The 21,699-nt window shown below is 38.3% G+C and overlaps 1 protein-coding gene across 3 annotated transcripts in view; it reads right to left on the bottom strand.

Annotated features, from left to right (window-relative positions):
- Positions 1–1,155: 1,155 nt before the first annotated feature.
- Positions 1,156–21,699, bottom strand: part of LOC121375850 (uncharacterized protein C5orf34 homolog) — a 27,391-nt gene continuing 6,847 nt past the window's right edge. The window contains exons 4-14 of one of the 3 annotated variants that reach the window (XM_041503530.1): positions 19,834–20,968; positions 17,573–17,795; positions 15,482–15,599; positions 13,522–13,613; positions 12,625–12,685; positions 11,133–11,339; positions 9,242–9,381; positions 7,211–7,312; positions 5,412–5,452; positions 4,253–4,563; positions 1,156–2,489 (exon numbers count right to left, since the gene is read on the bottom strand). In XM_041503530.1, coding sequence (XP_041359464.1) covers positions 4,256–4,563; positions 5,412–5,452; positions 7,211–7,312; positions 9,242–9,381; positions 11,133–11,339; positions 12,625–12,685; positions 13,522–13,613; positions 15,482–15,599; positions 17,573–17,795; positions 19,834–20,968 — 2,427 coding nt within the window. In that variant the 3' untranslated portion in view covers positions 1,156–2,489; positions 4,253–4,255. Of the gene's footprint in view, positions 2,490–4,217; positions 4,564–5,411; positions 5,453–7,210; positions 7,313–9,045; positions 9,111–9,241; positions 9,382–11,132; positions 11,340–12,624; positions 12,686–13,521; positions 13,614–15,481; positions 15,600–17,572; positions 17,796–19,833; positions 20,969–21,699 lie in introns of those variants that run through there. The other 2 variants (XM_041503522.1, XM_041503538.1) reach the window with 2 other exon arrangements.

Genomic DNA, 21,699 nt, shown 5'->3' with positions numbered 1-21,699 from the left:
TGACAACCTCGCTGAAATTATGTCGCTAATATGTTACTTAATTGGATTTTTCGCTAAATTTTAAGATCGTTAATATTTTATGATTTACAACAACTAGTTTGACCAAAATAGGGGGCCCGGGCCCCTTGTGCCCCCGCCTGAATTTGTTGAAAAATCACCTGCTGCTGTCTATTAATGACACCTGGATATTATATACTCGCTTTCCCATGACAGGACAGTATTTACCACAGCCTTTGACTTGCCAGTCAACGGGCACTGGTTGGAGGAGGGAAATGTGTCCTGAAACCTATTACACTTTAGGTGAGTGGTCTACCCACTGACCTACACATACAGTGAAACCTCTCAAAACCAGACGTTTTTCATCCCTTTTTAAATATCTGTTCAGGAGAGAACCTCTCTAAACCGGACTTTATATTTGGTATGGAGGGTGTCCGGTTTAGAGGAGTTACACTGACATCTCGCCCTGAGTAAAAAAAATAAAAATAAAGGTTGGTCACTTAAAATGGTGATGCCATATTTGGAACTGTGATAGCCTGCCTTGTTTTGTGCAATTACAACAAATACTAGTACTTAAAGGTTAACTTTATAATGTAAGGTACATGTAATACTAGTATTGTAATTGGATCCCCTGTCTACACACACACACAGTATGTTGGTTTCCGATTGTAGACCAGTACCAGGAGATGAAATGACCAATGAAAACTATGCTTTTTGGGACTAAAAAAAGTTTGTTTAACGACATCACTAGACCACATTAATTAATCATCGGCTATTGGATGTCAATCATTTGGCAATTCTGACTCCTAGTCATCTGAGGAAACCCGCTACATGTTTTTCTAATGCAGCAAGGGATCTTTTATATGCACTTTCCAACAGGCAGGAAAACCCATACCATGGCGTTGCAACGAGAAATGTTTTTTAGGGGCTAAAAAGGAAAAGTAATCACGAGTTAACTCCCTTGAAGAGTGATTGAATTTGTGCGATTTTTCCTTCGTAATGTGCTTATTCACTGTATCGGTACTCTGTTACAGCGAGAGTGGACTGTTGAGGATTTTTGTTACGGCGTGTTGCTAGTAGATTTTTGGACAATATTTTTCATCAAACCACTCAGATATTAATTTCGAAGTGTTTTTAATTTAGTGCATAGCGATGTATAGTGTAGTTTAAAGTACTATTTTAATACAGTGTCATGCAATAGAGCATACAAAACTAAAATAAACATCCGCAGAAAAATGTCAGGATTACCCATGTTCACTAACTTTCATACAAGCAATACATTTTGTGTACAGAATAAATATGTTACTTTAGCATTTATTGTCAAAACGTCAGAAAATGCATGTTTATCTTTTCTAAATCAAAACAGAAATGATAGTATCATACGGAATTTTGACGATTTCTATTTTATAGGTTACGGTGTGTTCACCAAATTCGTTTGATTATGGAATTGTTATTCATTGATGAATCGTCTGTTATCATTAATGAAACGAATATATCAATGAACATTTCTTTACCAGATGTCAAAGAAAACAATATCACTAATTCTGACAACAGTCCTGATATTAATGTTGACATTAACAACTGTAAACCTGTTATAACATCAACCCCAAAATCAAAGGTTAGTGGAGTATTAAAGAAAACAAAATATGATCTTTGTACTTACAAAAGTCCAGTTGGCAGTAATTTGAAACGACATGTCAGGGCTAAGCATGAGAAGAAGAAAAATCAGCGGTTACAAATGCTCAAGAAGATATTCGTCAATTTGTTTTAAAGCAGCAAGCTACTTTCTCAGTTTTGCCAAACTGCTATGTGAGGTGTGTTCCAAGGTCTATAAAACTCGACGGGACAAAATGTGTGGATGTGGTAAAACATTCAAATGGTGTCCATCGTTTGCACGACACAGGAAGATGTGTAAAATTAGCCACATGCAACTTGTTTAAAACCTATGTGGCAAAGAAACTGCACGAGTACACCCAAAAGTTCTGTTGTAGCTTTAACTTAATCTTCTTTTTTTAAAGTTTTATTTAAGAATGCTGTTAATTTTCGACTGTTTAGTACTGGTACATACTCAACATTACATTCAGAAATATTGGAGATTTAGTATGAAGATTTTGTTTTCAATTCGGTTGAATTGTTGATTGAATTATTCATTTGACTCCTCTTTCTCATTATGATACTGTATTGGTCGTTGCTCCTCGGATATTAATAATTGAAAAAGTACATGATTATTTGACCATTTTAAAATGTTTTTGTTTTGATCAGATAAAACATAGTTGATAAACAATGAATATAGTTTTGTTTCTAAAATTCAGAAGTGCATTCAATTTATGTCCGATAATCCCATCCGAATATGGGCCAGGATCTTGAAGCTATCCATATGGTGGAATTGGAGAACTGGTCTCGTTCCGTTGCAAGTTGGTCGACACAAGGCAAAGATGCTTTCTGTCACTTTGGTTTGACATGTTGTCCTTCAGTCAAATCAAAACTGATTTCTGCAACATATACACACACACGAGTATACATATATATACACGTAAACTTGTACACACACATACAGTTTATTGTGGTTTATTTTAATCCCTTAGGAAAATTAAGATGAGAGAGAGAGAGAGAGAGAGATGTAAAATGTCACTGGATGGAATCATCTTTTGGGTGAATCTCCAATATGTGTCAGACAGCTGACATAACATTTTCCAAAAAAAATTCTACAATATTTGTATCTTGATGTAGAATTCTGAAACAAATAAGACAAAAATCAAAAGTAAAAAATCGTAAACCCTCAGTAATTTGACTTTAAAACAAGACGGTAAATGTTCCGTAACATTTTCAATAATTTTATTAATCTAATTTAGTCATAAATACTATATTTCGGTCATAATTGCAGCTTTTGCTGAGAGTTATGATATATGTATTCTACTTTAGTTATAACTTTAAAAAAATTAATGATCAGGAAATTTTATTACATAATATTAATATCATTTATGCACATTTTCTGTAAATATACATCCAAATCTGTATAATACTACAGAATATGTATTCATTTTGAAGAGTATAACATGTGTTTGTTTTTATACTTCAATGCAAATAGAGGTTTTACCTGTGTTTTTGTCGTCTGTTACATAGCAACAGCCACAGCCAGTGCTCATTGTACTAAAATCAGTAAAATGTAAAAAGTCTGTATCAAAAATAAGCAACAGACAGTAACAAAAATCGTCAACAGTCCACTCTCGCTGTAACCAAGTACCGATACAATGTTACTGCAAATGATCTAGAATGATATCATGTATGAATGATTAATTGTCATCACAGTTTTCAAGTAAAGTTTGGAACATTTAGTGTAGGTATTTAGTAAGACACTTTGCAGCACTTTCGTGAAAGCAAATTAAGAATTACACTTTTTACTGGTACTACTTGCTAAGAATTCAAATAATACATCAACATAGCTCATGGTTGACAATTTTATTATAAAATTAACATTTAATCTTTCACTGGGTTTTTTTTGGGGGGGGATGGGGTTGTTTGCACTATTCTATATGGAAATTTCAGTGTTAATGGGACAGTTGTGGAGTATACAGTACCCCTACTCAAGATGTTGATTTCTGTTTAATGCTTAGCATTTCAATAAAACTAGGTTGACTGGGCCTTATAAAAACAAACTGCAAAAACTAGAGCACATTGATTAATTAATTATCGACTTTGCATGTCAAACAATTGTTAATTCTGACAGTATAACATATAGTCGGAGGAAACCTGCTACATTTTCCCCATTAGCAGCAAAGGATCTTTTATATGCACTTTCCCAGACAAGAAAGCACATAATATGGGCTTTAACCAACTTGTGATGCACTGGTTAGAACGAGAGAAAAAACCCAGTCAGTTGAATGGATCCACCGAGGTGGTTTGATCCTGCAACGCAAGCACCTCAGGCGAGCACTCAACCGAAAGAGTTAATAGTAAACATTAAGACCAGAATTAAAGAGAGAATATAAAAGCTTTAATAAATAATGTAATAACACTTAAATCCTTTTTGTTGACTGGATCTTATAAAAACGAATTGGAAAAACCATCCACCACACTTAGTAAAAATTAAGACCAGAATTTAAAGAGATAATATAAAAGCTTTAATAAATAATGTGCCAACACTTAAATCCTTTTTGTTGACTGGATCTTATAAAAACCATCCACCACACTTAGTAAAAATTAAGACCAGAATTTAAAGAGATGATATAAAAGCTTTAATAAATAATGTGCTAACACTTCAATTCTTTTTGTCAAGGATTTCATCGATGTCTTTGATTAGTCTGTTGGTTTGTAGTAAAGCTTGTCGTACAGAATTAAAGCCTTGGAGCATTTCAAGGCTTTTAACATTTCCACCCACGTGTGGCCATGTTTGTTGGTGTACCACACTTCCATGTGTCAGAAGGCTTTCAGTTGGTGCAGATCTTCCCTCCCTAAGTCCAGAACTACTTTCTCTGTCTCTGTTCCAACTGTCCTGTGAAGAGTGCTTCAATTGCTGATGAACATGGGATGCTGTTTCCTTTTTTGGTCCAGTCCTGTCAGCAATGTCTGAATGCTAGTTAAAGGTTATATGTCAAAGTTTAATAACTACAATATTTCATTATTTTCACATTCGTTTGTAATAAATAACTACAAATTAATTGAAGCCAAACACACTTTTTTCCATAATTAACTCCAGATCAAATTTTAAAGCCTTGCACTGGATGGTGACAAGAGCGGTTTCCCAAATAATTTGTGGCCAACTATAGCATGGCTACCATCTTTGTTTTTTTTGTCAGTTGATCGCAAAATATTCTGGGTAAATGTGTACCCATAAAACAGTGACATTACCAGTTAATGCGTGTGACAAACTCAAGTTTACCGACCTTTAAAAAAAAAAAAAATAATAATAATTCTATTAGTAAATGGAATTATTTGGTTGTAAATTTTTATTTTTATGTTTCAAAGCAAAAATTAATATATATTTTTGGCAGGAACTGTCATTATTGCAACTTTGACATTGCACCTTTAAAGTATAGCGACAAATGGATATTAATACCACAGAAATATGAATAAAAAGCATCAGCTACTGAGGGTAAACTAGACATGGCAGGAATTATCAAGGATATATCCAGGCCCGAGCCCAATTTCACAAAACATCGTAAGCCTAGTTTTGTACGTAAATGTAAATCTATAACTAAACCACAATTCTTATTACTATTATACTACAAGAAATATAGTCTCGGCCCCTCCGTTATGTAAACTGCTGGTTTAAAACTGAAGTAGCTGTAAGACATTTACTTGGAATGGTTGTGACACTGGTTTGGCTCATGTCAGATCTGCTAATGAACGCCAACATGGAGTGTCAGTAAGATCCATCTCACAACTGACCTAACTGCTTGAATGTAAAAGGATACAGTTGAAACACGTTATTTTCTGTAATTCTGCTTCGGCCGATCTGAAAGGAAAACAATATTTTCAAAATGATTGTCAAACCCATTTGGAGTGATTGGAGTGTCAAAGGTTGTGGTAAGTGATGTCCTGCTTGTAGGATAGCACACTTAAACAATGACTGCTAATATGTAACATGTTCTGGACGAGTGTTTGTGAACTATGTGTCTGGTTTTCATATTTCTAAACCTATCGCATTCATTTAATGATTGATTGTCTTTTATTTCTTTTACATTCATCAGGGTATAAAAAAACAAAAGTGATCCACAAACCGTGTGAATCAGCACATAAGCTTGCAGCTGAATTTTTTTTTTCACACCCCGAAATAACAGACAATATTTATAATTAAATTTGAATCATACTTTCTAATAATAACAGTAAAAGATCATACTTTATTATGAATTATTTTTGGTCCATAAACAATAAACTCAATAAAACAACTTGCCATATAAAATGACATCATCACATATGACGTTCCCTGACGACGTAATTTTTCGTTCATCGAGAAATGAACAAACTCCCGTTGCTATGTCTGGACCAATGGGATGACGTTACGTTGTAATGAATGTAACAGAAATTTAATTATTTAACACTGACTGTAAAACGAGTTTAGCTACAGAACATGACTCGTGTTTTACTGACACCTGATTTATTCTCTCATTTAGAACGAGTGTTACAAAACCTGATAGCTGTTTTTTTAAACGCTGCTCACTTTTATCCTGAATTCCCACCAATTTCATTCATTAACCGTTGCTTTAAAATATAAACATAACTTCAACTACCGCTATATGCCCATACAAATTAAAACCAAATAATTTAATATAATAGAAAAACAATAAAAATTAACGCATTCAGATGATGGGAATTTTAACTCTCCATAACATCATGCCAGATGGACACTGCTGATACGGAAAGTTTGCAATTCATCTGCCCGGTCTAGTTACCAACAGTTAACTTGCCACATTTGTGGATTATTCAATTCAATAAAATTTTATTTAAAAAAAAAAAGTTTGTTTTGTTTAACGACACTACAGGATCAAACCACCTCAATGGTAAAGTTTGTTTTATTTAACGACACCACTAGAGCACATTGATTTTTTATCTTATCATCGGCTTTTGGACGTCAAACATATGATCATTCTGACACTGTTTGTTTTTTTAGAGTAAACCCGCTGTCACCACATAGGCTACTCTTTTACAACAGGCAGCAAGGGAACTTTTATTTGCGCTTCCCACAGGCAGGATAGCACAAACCATGGCCTTTGTTGAACCAGTTATGGATCACTGGTCGGTGCAAGTGGTTTACACCTATCCATTGAGCCTTGCGGAGCACTCACTCAGGGTTTGGAGTCGGTATCTGGATTAAATATCCCATGCCACGACTGGGATCCGAACCCAGTACCTACCAGCCTGTAGACCAATGGCCTAACCACGACGCCACCAAGGCCGGTCACCTCGATGTATCCATTCAACAGACTGGGTTTTTTCTCATTCCAACCAGTGCACCACAATTGGACAAAGGCTGTGGTATGTGCTTTCCTGTCTGTGGGAAAGTGCACATAAAAGATCCTTTGCTGCATTAGGAAAAATGTAGTCGGTTTCCTCTGATGACTACAAGTAATAATTACCAAATGTAGCGGGTTTCCTCTCTAAGACAATATGTCAAAATTACCAAATATTTGACATCCAATAGCCGATGATTAATTAATCAATGACAGTGTGCTCTAGTGGTGTCGTTAAGCAAACAAAACAAGCTTTAACTTACAAGCGAACAGATTCAGGTCGTCTGAGCTGGTCGTAGAATTTTTGCCTTTCCAGTGGCGAGGAGTTTACCCAGCTGGCCCACTCCAGAGCCTGACTGACGTACCTGGAATAGAGAACAGTACACAACATGCAGCCAGCTAACAATATACACCAGGTAGTTGACCCAGCCACTCCAGAGCCCAACTGACGTACCTGGAATAGAGAACAGTACACAACATGCAGCCAGCTAACAATATACACCAGGTAGTTGACCCAGCCACTCCAGAGCCTGACTGACATACCTGGAATAGAGAACAGTACACAACATGCAGCCAGCTAACAATATACACCAGGTAGTTGACCCAGCCACTCCAGAGCCCGACTGACGTACCTGGAATAGAGAACCATACACAACACACAGCCAGCTAACAATATACACCGGGTAGTTGACCCAGTCACTCCAGAGCCCAACTGACGTACCTGGAATAGAGAACAGTACGCAACATGCAGCCAGCTAACAATATACACCAGGTAGTTGACCCGGCCACTCCAGAGCCTGACTGACGTACCTGGAATAGAGAACAGTACACAACATGCAGCCAGCTAACAATATACACCAGGTAGTTGACCCAGCCACTCCAGAGCCTGACTGACGTACCTGGAATAGAGAACAGTACGCAACATGCAACCAGCTAACAATATACACCAGGTAGTTGACCCGGTCACTCCAGAGCATAACTGACGTACCTGGAATAGAGAACAGTACGCAACACGCAGCCAGCTAATAACAATATACACCAGGTAGTTGACCCGGCCACTCCAGAGCCCGACTGATGTACCTGGAATAGAGAACAGTACGCAACATGCAACCAGCTAACAATATACACCAGGTAGTTGACCCAGCCACTCCAGAGCTTGACTGACGTACCTGGAATAGAGAACAGTACGCAACATGCAGCCAGCTAACAACAATATACACTAGGTAGTTGACCCAGTCACTCCAGAGCCTGACTGACGTACCTGGAATAGAGAACAGTACGCAACACGCAGCCAGCTAATAACAATATACACCAGGTAGTTGACCCGGCCACTCCAGAGCCCGACTGACGTACCTGGAATAGAGAACAGTACGCAACATGCAACCAGCTAACAATATACACCAGGTAGTTGACCCAGCCACTCCAGAGCTTGACTGACGTACCTGGAATAGAGAACAGTACGCAACATGCAGCCAGCTAACAACAATATACACCAGGTAGTTGACCCAGTCACTCCAGAGCCTGACTGACGTACCTGGAATAGAGAACAGTACACAACATGCAACCAGCTAACAATATACACCAGGTAGTTGACCCAGTCACTCAAGAGCCTGACTGACGTACCTGGAATAGAGAACAGTACACAACATGCATCCAGCTAACAACAATATACACCAGGTAGTTGACCCAGTCACTCCAGAGCCTGACTGACGTACCTGGAATAGAGAACAGTACACAACATGCAACCAGCTAACAATATACACCAGGTAGTTGACCGAACCACTCCAGAGCCCGACTGACGTACCTGGAATAGAGAACAGTACGCAACATGCAGCCAGCTAACAACAATATACACCAGGTAGTTGACCCAGTCACTCCAGAGCCTGACTGACGTACCTGGAATAGAGAACAGTACACAACATGCAGCCAGCTAACAATATACACCAGGTAGTTGACCGAGCCACTCCAGAGCCCGACTGACGTACCTGGAATAGAGAACAGTACGCAACATGCAGCCAGCTAACAATATACACCAGGTAGTTGACCCAGCCACTCCAGAGCTTGACTGATGTACCTGGAATAGAGAACAGTACACAACATGCAGCCAGCTAACAATATACACCAGGTAGTTGACCCAGTCACTCCAGAGCCTGACTGACGTACCTGGAATAGAGAACAGTACACAACACTGTTGACCCAGCCACTTGAGATATGAACCGTAGTTCATTTAAAAAAACTAATTCTGGGTCAGAAAAACAGTTATAGGGAATAATGGACATAAATACTGGACATACTTGTGATATAATCCGGGTTTCTGTAAGTCCACTAGAACGTATTTTCCGGAGGGCAGTAAAATGCGACACTTGTTGCGATCCAACACTCCATCCAAGCCAGTTACGGACCTCTGTTCTTTATGTTTAGCTGCTTCACACTTCTGAAATAATTAAGACAAAGAAAACAAAACCATGTAATGACATTTACTTGCTTAGAATATAAGTAATGTTTTTTTGTTTAAAATGTACGTGTATGGAGTTATTGCGAAGAAAAATAAAGTTTGAGTTACTACAGGGCTTTGGATCTCACTAATTTGGGTACAACAGATATATTTTTATTGTTCTGAGCTTAGCGAGATCTTTAAAGGGACGGACCCTAGTTTTTAAACACTAATACATATTTTTCACCGTTAGAGCCGATTATCATCACAGAAATCAAATTTTGCTTGTATTTTATTGTTTAGATTATCCATTTCCATATAACCTGAGTGTTTCCAGTAATACCACAAAATGCATTTTTCATATTTTTAAAAACTCACATACATGTACGTCTGAGAAGTAACAGTGATGGAGTCGCGTTTTAGTCTATTTTTAAAGGTATTTAAACATCACAGACTCTTGTTTCACTCTGTTGTATCCAAATTTGTTACGGGTTTGTAAATTAACCAAACTTAGTGTCCATTTTTACGGGTTGAAACTAGGGTCTAGGTGAAAAATATGCCTTAGTGTTTAAAGACTAGGGTCAGTCCCTTTAATGAGAACATTAATCTAACTAATTAATATGAAATGGAAGTGAATTGAAGAGCTGCAGATATTCAGAAATACATTTTGAGATATTTCAAGCTAATTTAGGCTTAATATTTCTGTATTTTTTAGTTGAAATTGTTTAGCAGTCGTTGTAGTTCTTTTGGGCACAATTTTGGGGCATACTAATTATGAGCATACCCTTTACCATTGTGACTCTAAAGCCCTGATCTAGAATTTTTAAACAGACACCATAATGTTAAATGTCAAATAGTTTGGTGGCGCTGATAAACAAAACTCGTCAACTTGTATAAAGACAAAACTAGGGGTTACTTAGCCTGGTCAATGAGCTAAGACCTTTTGGCCCCTGTCCAAATCCACAACCTAACAGAACTAAACATTTACAAGTGTGAATCTCTGAATCCATTTTGTGTGAGAAACACACAGAACCAATGCAAGAGTTAAAACAACTGAATCTGTATGGATTCGCATAAAATATTCCACCAAATTTATGTAATTAAAAACTGGTTCATAAACATTGCCAAATTAAAAAAAAAAAGTTTGTTTAACATCACTAGAGCATTAGATATATTAATCATCAGCTATTTGATGTCAAACATTTGGTAATTTTGACATATAGACTTAAGAGAGGAAACCCGTTGCATTGTTAAATAAAATATTTCCTTCCTTCCTTTCTTTCATTTTCTAACAAAATATCAATTACTACATGAAATTATTTTGCAAAATTGAAATTAAATTTGCCAATTGTGGTGAATTTGGTGAGCCCTGCATGAATAAAGTTTGTTTTGTTTAACAACACCACTAGAGCACATTGATTTAGTATTCATCGGTTACTGAATGTCAACCAGTTGGTAATTTTGACACGCAGTCTTAAGAGGAAACCCACATATATTTTTCCATTAGAAGCGAGGGATCTTTTATATGCACCATCCCACAGACAGGATAGCACATACCACGGCCTTTTGATATACCAGCTATGATGCACTGGCTGGAATGAGAAATAGCCCAATGGGCCCACAGACAGGGATTGATCTGAGACTGACTGCACATCAAGTGAGTGTTTTACCACTGGGTTACATCCCGCCCCAGTGAATTTGACGAGTGCCAGAGCTAGCCGTGCATAAATAACGTGTGACGCTGGACGTACCTGTAGGAGTTCCTCCGACTGGTTGCTGTGGCACACGCACTCGGCGATTCGCTTGGAGAAGTCGCACACTAGATCCATGGATGTGCGGTCTTCAAACACGATCCTCACACGACCGTTTGTGTGAGCGGTAAACTTACCCCACCCGGGAATGTGACACTCCTCCAGCGTCTGCACCGGAAGGGGTTCTACAATTTTAACCTCTTCTTTCTGAAAGAAAAAAACAAAGAATTATAAAGTATAATATTGCACAAGGCTCGACATAGGAAGCAAAATATAGCCTGCTGTTATGTTTTCTAAATAGCAGGCCAAACGAATGTGGCGTGCTAAGAAATACTATGACCTGCCGGGAATAAGACAGCACAGGGCGACTGGAGTGTTTGAAAGAAAGAAAGAAATGTTTTATTTAATAACGCACTCAACACATTTTATTTACGGTTATATGGCGTCAGACATATGGTTATGGACCACACAGATTTTGAGAGGAAACCCGCTGTCGCCACTTCATGCACTACTCTTTCCGATTAGCAGCAAGGGATCTTTTATTTGCGCTTCCCACAGGCAGGATAGCACAAACCATGGCCTTTGTTGAACCAGTTATGGATCACTGGTCGGTGCAAGTGGTTTACACCTACCCATTGAGCCTTGCAGAGCACTCACTCGGGGTTTGGAGTCGGTATCTGGATTAAAAATCCCATGCCTCGACTGGGATCCGAACCCAGTACCTACCAGCCTGTAGACCGATGGCCTAACCAAGACGCCACCGAGGCCGGTTTATAGGGCTATGAGACATACATGGAGGGAAAACAAAAGTTGAATGTGTGGGATGTCAGACAATGGCATGATTGGGTATCCATGTTCAGCGCTGGAATTAAGATGAATAATGCTAGTTTACTTTATTCCTTAGTCTCATTAATTATCATCTAGTGTAAGTGTCGGGGGCTCGGGTCCAGGTTGAGTTTGACCCTCAAGTACTAGTAGAAGCCCTACTTTGATATACAAGTCATAAAACCTAGGCTGGGGGGGGGGGGGGGGGATTTCTAGATCAAGTCAGGGGAGTTGATCAAACATCCCACTGTACAGGAGGTGAGTGGGGGGTGGATTATTTGCCTAGGGGTGCTAAATACCTTTTTTTTAAAGTTTGTTTAGTTTAATGACACCACTAGAGAACATAATTAATTAATCATCAGCTATTGGATGTCAAACATTTGGTAATTCTGACTCGTCATCAGAGGAAACCCGCTACATTTTTTCCATTAGCAGCAAGGGATCTTTTATATTTTTATATACACTTTCCCACTGACAGGAAAGCACATACCGCAGCCTTGGTCCAGTTGTGCACTGGTTGGAACGAGAAAAACCCAATCAGTTGAATGGATCCACCGAGGTGGTTTGATCCTGCGACGCAAGCACCTCAAGTGAGGACTCAACCGACTGAGCTAAACCCCGTCCCCAATCTGAGCTGGTCTTTCAATGTAAGATTAGTTCCACTTACTTTCCAACATGGATCAACTGTGGATGACATTTTGTCACTTTGGCTGGCTTGGGACAGAAATCTGAAAAACAAAACATACAGAATATTTCTTCTTTTTATTTACTTCATAATATTAAAATATACAAGGATTTATTCAGGCGTTCAGTGGGTCCGAACACAGGTCCCTTCCCAAAAGAAAGAATATGGCATTGAAAATTCTCAATTTTTGTACTAAATTCCAATATTTGTATTTAATTATGTGTGCTCTAATAAAGTAATTTAACTTCGCTTAAAAACATACAGTGTATCCAAAGTATGATTTACTGCACACTAATTTCCCCATTCCCATCAGACATGGGACACTGACAAAATATCCTGGATAAATCCCTGATATATTGTATTATAAAAGCATCATCTATTCAGCCACAACCAGTATCCAACATGGATGCCATTCCCCATTAGTGTCTGTTGTTTTTAATTCTCCGTGGCACATCGTTTTTTAACTGTTGACTACAAGGTATATTCGGTCTTTTTTCACACAGCCTGTTCTTTTGCCGTAGACAATTTTCTTAATTGCAGGGTTGGATTTAGTTTTTTCTGTACTTTACAAAGTAAAATAAAGTTTTGTTTGTTTAATGACACCACTAGAGCTTAATGATCAATTAATTATCCGTTACTGGATGTCAAATATCTGGAATTGTGACACGGTTTTCAGAGAACAATCGCACATTTGAAATATGTCGACATACGTCAAAATAACCTTTTAGTCATGTTTATTTGCTGCAAAAGTCACTATAAATTGTTTTTGCCATAGGCGGGCTCAAAATTGCCATTGGTGGGCCTTTTCTTCTTAAAATTTCTGTGGGAGACAAATACTTAAGTCCAAGCCCTGAAAAACGTGAATTGTGACTAACATACCGGCTAGCTCTCTTCAGCAGTTTCTCTATGGAGTAGCCTGCACCTGGCAGAGATGGCGGGAGAGCCTTGAGAGAAAACGTCTTCTCTATTACCTGCAGAATGAAGAACATAGTCAGTTATATACCCGGAATTACATTTATCCTGTGCGGGACATAACCCAGTGGTAGTGGTAAAGCACTCGATCCCCGTCGGTGGGTCCACTGGGCTATTTCTCGTTCCAACCAGTGGTATATCAAAGGTCATGGTATGTGCCATCCTAGGTAATTTTGACATAGTCTTAGAGTTAAGTTTGTTTTGTTTAAACACATTAATTTATTAATCATCGGCTATTGGATGTCAAGCATTTGGTAATTTTGACATAGTCTTAGAGTTAAGTTTGTTTTGTTTAAACACATTAATTTATTAATCATCCGCTATTGGATGTCAAGCATTTGGTAATTTTGAAATATAGTCTTAGAGAGGAAACCCGCTATATTTTTTCATTAGTAGGGATCTTGTATATGCACCATCCCACTGACAAGATAGCATATATCACCACCTTTGATATACCAGTCGTGGTGCACTGGCTACAATGAGAAATAGCCCAATGGGTCCACCAGTGGGGATCGTTCCTATACTGACCACGCATCAGGTGAGCGCTTTACCACTGGGTTGCATCCCGCCGTGCAAAATGAAGAACATATTCAGTTACGTACCTGGAATTATATATATATCTATAACTAGAGCTGGGCGGTATAGAATTATATATATACCTATAACTAGAGCTGGCCGGTATAGGATTATATATATATATACCTATAACTAGAGCTGGGCGGTATAGGATTATATATATACCTATAACTAGAGCTGGGCGGTATAGGATTATATATATACCTATAACTAGAGCTGGCCGGTATAGGATTATATATATACCTATAACTAGAGCTGGGCGGTATAGGATTATATATATACCTATAACTAGAGCTGGGCGGTATAGGATTATATATATACCTATAACTAGAGCTGGGCAGTATAGGATTATATATATACCTGTAACTAGAGCTGGGCGGTATAGAAATTTGAGGTTCGGTATCGATATCAGTATTTTGGGGGTGATTTACCTCGGTATCGGTACCGTATTCGGTATTGACATGATACCAATATCCAGCGCTATTTTTGGTATACTCGGCTTTAAATTCCATACACAAGGCTCTCGTCTGATTTATACCAACCCATTTTGCATTCATCAGATATATTAGTACTTTCCGGGAAATATTTTTCAAGACTGAAATTTTGTTATTTTGAAATTTGCTCGGTACGGTAAATCGGTACTGACATAATATGGATACCGAACGGTATATACGGTATACCGCCCAGCTCTACCTATAACCTTGTAAACTGATCAATTATAGTGATGGTTTAAAGCAGTCATATACTAATACTAAAATGTGTTTTGCTAAACGACACCACTAGAGCACTCTGATTTATTAATCATCAGCTATTGGATGTCAAACATTTGGTAATTTAGACATACAGTATTAGAGAGAAAACCCGCTACATTTTTTCATTAGCAGCAAGGGATCTTTTATATGCACATACCACATCCTTTGTACACCAATCGTGGAACACTGGTTGGGATGGGAAAACCCCCAGTCAGAGAATGAATCCAATGAGGTGATTTGATCCCATAACGTAAACACCTTTAGGCAAGCACTCTATGAACTGATCTAGATTCCACCCCTTATTCTACTCCTTGTCACCTGACCTTCTAACTCAACTTGTTTGCTTTGACCAGATATTCAATTGCATGTTCATTACATGTTTCTCGTGCTGGGGTGTCATTCATTCATTCATTCATTCATTCATTCATTCATTCATTCAATCCAAATAAAGGTTTTATGCTAGTTACTGCCAGTAGGAGCACTTTATACCAACACTACTACAATAGCATTAGAAATCTTCCATCATCGGTGCAGCCTACCTGTGGAGCATTATATGTGATGTAGGAGAAGTATTGACCACTGATTCCTTGAGAGATGAACACACTTCCATCTCCTGGGAACACTTCAATCACATTCATCGCTGCCATCCGAATGATTCTACAAGATAAACAACGTTAAAGAAGTCAGGAAAGGAATATTTATCAGCAAATTTTAAACTACGACTATTTGGTGTCTAACATTTCGGGATATTTCAACATTTTAAACTACGGCCATTTGGTGTCTAACATTTCGGGATATTTCAACATTTTAAACTACGCCATATGGCTATTCAGTATCTAACATAATAGAGTTATTTCAACTTCTTAAACAATGGCTATTTGGTGTCGAACATAATAAGAGTTATTTCAACTTTTTAAACTACGGCTATTTGGTGCCTAACATACTGAGTTATTTCAACATTTTAAACTACAGCTATTTGGTGTCTAACATACTGAGTTATTTCAACATTTTAAACTACGGCTATTTGGTGTCTAACATACTGAGTTATTTCAACATTTTAAACTACGGCTATTTGGTGTCTAACATACTGAGTTATTTCAACATTTTAAACTACGGCTATTTGGTGTCTAACATAATAAGAGTTATTTCAACATTTTAAACTACAGCTATTTGGTGTCTAACATAATAAGAGTTATTTCAACATTTTAAACTACAGCTATTTGGTGTCTAACATAATACGAGTTATTTCAACATTTTAAACTACGGCTATTTGGTGTCTAACATAATACGAGTTATTTCAACATTTTAAACTACGGCTATTTGGTGTCTAACATAATCAGAGTTATTTCAACATTTTAAACTACAACTATTTGGTGTCTAACATAATAAGAGTTATTTCAACATTTTAAACTACGGCTATTTGGTGTCTAACATACTGAGTTATTTCAACATTTTAAACTACAACTATTTGGTGTCTAACATAATCAGAGTTATTTCAACATTTTAAACTACAACTATTTGGTGTCTAACATAATCAGAGTTATTTCAACATTTTAAACTACGGCTACTTAGTGTCTAAAATAATCAGAGTTATTTCCACATTTTAGACTACGGCTATTTGGTGTAACATAATCAGAGTTATTTCCACATTTTAGACTACGGCTATTTGGTGTAACATAATCAGAGTTATTTCCACATTTTAGACTATGGCTATTTGGTGTAACATAATCAGAGTTATTTCCACATTTTAGACTACGGCTATTTGGTGTCTAACATATCACAATACTTCAACATTTTAAACTACGATTATTTGGTGTCTAACATAGAATAGAGTTATTTCAACAGTTGGCCAAGAAAGGAAACACGCCACATAAGCTACACCCACCAAAAAGCAGCAAGGGACCTTTTATATGCACTTCTCATAGACAGGACAGAACATATGTAACAGCTTTTGATGAACTAGCCGTGGGTACGGTCGGTCTGGGATCAATCCCCGTCGGTGGGCCCATTGGGCTATTTCTCGTTCCAGCCAGTGTACCACAACTGGTATATGGCTGTGGTATGTACTACCCTATCTGTGGGATGATGCATATAAAAGATCCCTTGCTGCTAATGGAAAAGAGTACCCCATGAAATGGCGAAAGCGGGTTTCCTCTCTCAATATCTGTGTGGTCCTTAACCATGTCTGACACCATATAACTGTAAATAAAATGTGTTGAGTGCGCCATTAAATAAAACATTTCTTTCTTTCTTTGGCTGAGACCGAACAAAACTCAACAGTTTATCGAGGGCTATCAACCAACAGAAAGTACTTGCCCGCTCGCTATATGTGAGTAAATATTCTGATGGACAAATTCAAAAATAAAACTACCAGTCTGACTGACTGTAATTCTTTTCTTTTTTTTATCTTATTTTTTTTTAGCACCAAATCCACGACACTGCATCAGCTATGTCAGAATTCAAAACCATTCAAACAAACGGTTCAGAATGATGGCAAAATATATGTACATGTACACAATACATGTACCGCATTGACAACATACGATTCCGGAAACGGAGTTGCTCAAAATCAAATGTCAATACTTCTTGTTTACATTGAAAGTTATTGTATTAATTAGTAAGAAACATACCTGTAAACGGCTCCATCTATCAGTATCACTTTCAGTATCCCTGCCTGTATGATTTCCGAGTCGTCTGCTATGTTCCACTTGTGTTTGTGCTGGAAGGGACAAGTTAGTGGAAGAGCTCTGGGAAGGGAGGTAAGCATGCACTTCTTTTTGTCAATGTGGATGGGCATCTTCTTTGGCCGACTCGATTCAACTACAGGAGCATGGTCAGGACTGCTACTTTCACCTTTTCCACAAAGAGAAATTGTAAAGGAAAAAAAACATTTATTAAATAAATCTGGCATTCACTACATGTATGTATCCATTAGGAAAAATGTAGCGGGTTTCCTCTGATGACCAAGTGTCAGAATTACCAAATGTTTGACATCCAATGGCCGATGGTTAATTAATCAATGTGCTCCAGTGGTGTCGTTAAACAAAACAAACTTCTTCTTTTTTCATTATATTTCAGAATAGGAGATTTGCAAAGTAGAGTACGTTATTATATTAATGGAATGAAATGATTGTTTAACGTGCACATTCAGAGCAAGCTGTTGTAGCGCACGCCTGTCCTGGGCACAGGTGCCGGTCTTGGCCAGCTCCTCTGTCCAGGGCAGGATTATATTAAGTTGGTTCGTGCCTAGATGTAATCTAGAGTAGAGCAGAACCAGACTTGAGGACATGCAGTTAAGTAGCTTATGGCCAAGAAGTGATGTTTGTATACTCTGTGAAGACAGGATCAAGTTATATTGAGTTGGTTCGTGCCTAGATGTAATCTAGAGTAGAGCAGAACCAGACTTGAGGACATGCAGTTAAGTAGCTTATGGCCAAGAAGTGATTTTTGTATACTGTGAAGACAGGATGAAGTTATATTGAGTTGGTTCGTGTCTAGATGTAATCTAGAGTAGAGCAGAACCAGACTTGAGGACATGCAGTTAAGTAGCTTATGGCCAAGAAGTGATTTTTGTATACTCTGTGAAGACAGGATGAAGTTATATTATATTTAGGCTTTATTCTTTTCTTAACATGCACTAAGACTAAGTAATTCTGATTGTTGTTTTAATGCAAACTGTTTAGTAGCTGTTCAGTGTTCGAGATTAACGGTATCCTGATATCCCAGAATTTAATTTTGGATACCAGACTTCAAGAACCCAGTATCCCATCGGGATGCTATATGGGTTTTTTTTGGGTTTTTTAATCCTGTGGTTTTAGTTTTCACTAAAACAATGAAAGTCATCATTTACTGGTAAGTTAAGTAAAAGTACCCAGTCTAATGTTATGTCATAACAATACCCCGCCCCCCTCCCCCAGTCTAATGCTACACTGGAGCAATAGTGGCATAGCAATAGACTGGGAACCGCTAAGTCACTATTGTTTTTGTTGGATGTTTTCTCTTCAAATTTTATTTGAGGTATTGCAGAAAATTGATACAGGTAGCTTTATCATTAGTAATGTCAGAAACATTTATAGATTACTGCTAAATATTAATTTATGCCAATATTACTCAAAAATAGAAGCAGCAAACCTTTTTGCCGATTTCGTTTGATGGCGAATATCACAAATTCCGTGATTTTGATTGCGGCGTAGCAATAGACTGGGAACAAGAACATTGTCGTCCCAAGTTTGTTATGATGTTATTTATGAATTTCATTTAAGTGGGATACTAAATTCTCAGGTGGGATACCACATTTGGAAACGTTGGTATCAAACTGGGATACTGCCAAAAAAATTTATCTCGACCACTGACAAATATCGACATTTTCACAAGCCTCAGAGTATTTGCGTTATTTAAAATTTGATGATTTTTTTTTACATTGACAATTTCTCAAATATTTTTGTGGTTTTAACGCTGGCTGCCCCCTTCCATAGCTTTGTGGAAATGTTGACAACTGTGTACAGTTCCTCAATGTTTACATTCACAAGATAGCTGCTTTAACTGTCCTATTTATTTCAACTGTTTACATTCACAAGATAGACAGGATAGCTAAAACGTTAAAGTTTGTTTTGTTTAACAATACCACTAAAGCACATTTATTAATCATCGGCTATTGGATGTTAAACATTCGGTAATTCTGACGAGTAAGTCTTAGAACATGTAGCATGCTTTCATATGCACCATCCCACAGACAGGATAGCACATACCACAGCCTTTGATATACCCGTCGTAATGCACTGGCTGGAACGAGATATAGCCCAATGGGCCCACCGACGGGGATCGATCCCAAACTGACCACGCATCATATTACATGAAAATCCTAGTAAATCACATCTTTGATATAATATACCTATTTCTGCTTTCTTGGACGCAGCTTCTGTCGCAAGCATCAGTGGGTGTTTCCATGACAACGGACACTGATTACACGAGAAATGTCGCGTCACCCAGCAGTATGAGTGACGACATTTACTTCCGTCTCCACCGTCCACCTCACTGCCTGAATTATGTCCCCTGCTTCTCAAACTGCAATTAGTTTCTATTGTTTCCGTTGATGAATGATCAGGAGGACTTCTCTGGATGGTGTTATCTTCCACACTCCCAGCTGAAAGATCACCAAAGCTCACTCGATTACGTTTTCCACTTTTGTTCTGTAGTCCATCATTTCCCGTCGAAACATTTTCTCGAGGAGATCCTGGTTTCTTATCGACTCCACTACCTCCACAAGTATGGTCTGGATTCTGCATGGAACTGCTCGGCGCATCCAATGTTGTGTCGATGTCAACTGTCGTACACAGGCCTTCGGACGAGGTTCTGCTGATGCTGGACAGGTCATGGACAGGGATCTGGTCGAGATCTCGACATCTGAAACCAGCCGCCTTGTCGTGAGGAGCGACACCCACATCGAGTTCATCAGTCGGCGTGGATACTCTACACGCAGTACACACCGTGTCAACACGGCCATTACTGGGACTTGCGCGCAACTTCTCATCATCGGTAAATGACCGGTTGACGTCAGAACAAACTTCTGGCCTTGTGTGACCGTTACATTCCATGGAGTTTGTGTGTGAAAGTTTACCCGATATCACTGGACTGTTATTTTCTATGGAAGTATTTTCTGGCACCATATGTCTGGTACTTGCTTGAGTTTGGTTATTTGAATGTTTCTCTGGTGTTACACGATTGTTCGTTTCCACAGTTTTGTCATGTGAATGTTTTTCTTGCGACGTACAACTGTTATTTTCTGCCGAACTGTTGGAACAGCAAGATGTAGACAGCCTCGAGGTGGAGTGTTTACTAATTCTCGGAGACTCTTGACCGAGTTTGGACAAGTAACACACAGTGAACTCCTGTTTGTGTGGTGACAGAACAAGACTTGCATACTCGTTAAGTGAGAAAATCCGCACACCGCCGTCTGGTAAATGTTCAATACTCGCTTTCTCAGCATCCCGTGGCCATGCTGCTTGTACGATGTCAGCATAGAGGGACTGGAATATAAAAGAAAGAAAGAAATGTTTTATTTAACGACGCACTCAACACATTTTATTTACGGTTATATGGCGTCAGACATATGGTTAAGGACCACACAGATTCTAAGAGGAAACCAGCTGTCGCCACTACATGGGCTACTCTTCCGATTAGCAGCAAGGGATCTTTTATTTGCGCTTCCCACAGGCAGGATAGCACAAACCATGGCCTTTGTTGAACCAATTATGGATCACTGGTTGGTGCAAGTGGTTTACACCTACCCATTGAGCCTTGCGGAGCACTCACTCAGGTTTTGGAGTCGGTATCTCGATTAAAAATCCCATGCCTCGACTGGGATCTGAACCCAGTACCTACCAGCCTGTAGACCGATGGCCTGCCATGACGCCTCCGAGGCCGGTAGACTGGAATATAAATTACAGAGTCAAATTAAACTGACGATCAAAAGAAAGTATACCAATTATTTTTATTATAAATAAACACAATACACGTTCATGGAAGGTTAGATAGGTTCCAGTATTGTTCGTTATAATGCAATCAATGACGAATAGTCGCACATTGCTGCATTTGGGCATGTAAACCTCAAATTCGGACAAAAATGATAGATATTGGGCAAAATGTGCTAACATGAGGCCTTTCATTGTTTCAACAAGTGTTTCCATCATTCTACCCTCAAAATTAGTTGTAATCCATGTAAACATTCGTTTGTACCCCTATATAGCTGTTTGGTAGT

The sequence above is a fragment of the Gigantopelta aegis genome, chromosome 1, assembly GCF_016097555.1.
Source record: "Gigantopelta aegis isolate Gae_Host chromosome 1, Gae_host_genome, whole genome shotgun sequence".
In the NCBI taxonomy this organism is placed as follows: Eukaryota; Metazoa; Mollusca; class Gastropoda; order Neomphalida; family Peltospiridae; genus Gigantopelta; species Gigantopelta aegis.
This window is presented reverse-complemented; position numbering and strand designations above follow the sequence as displayed.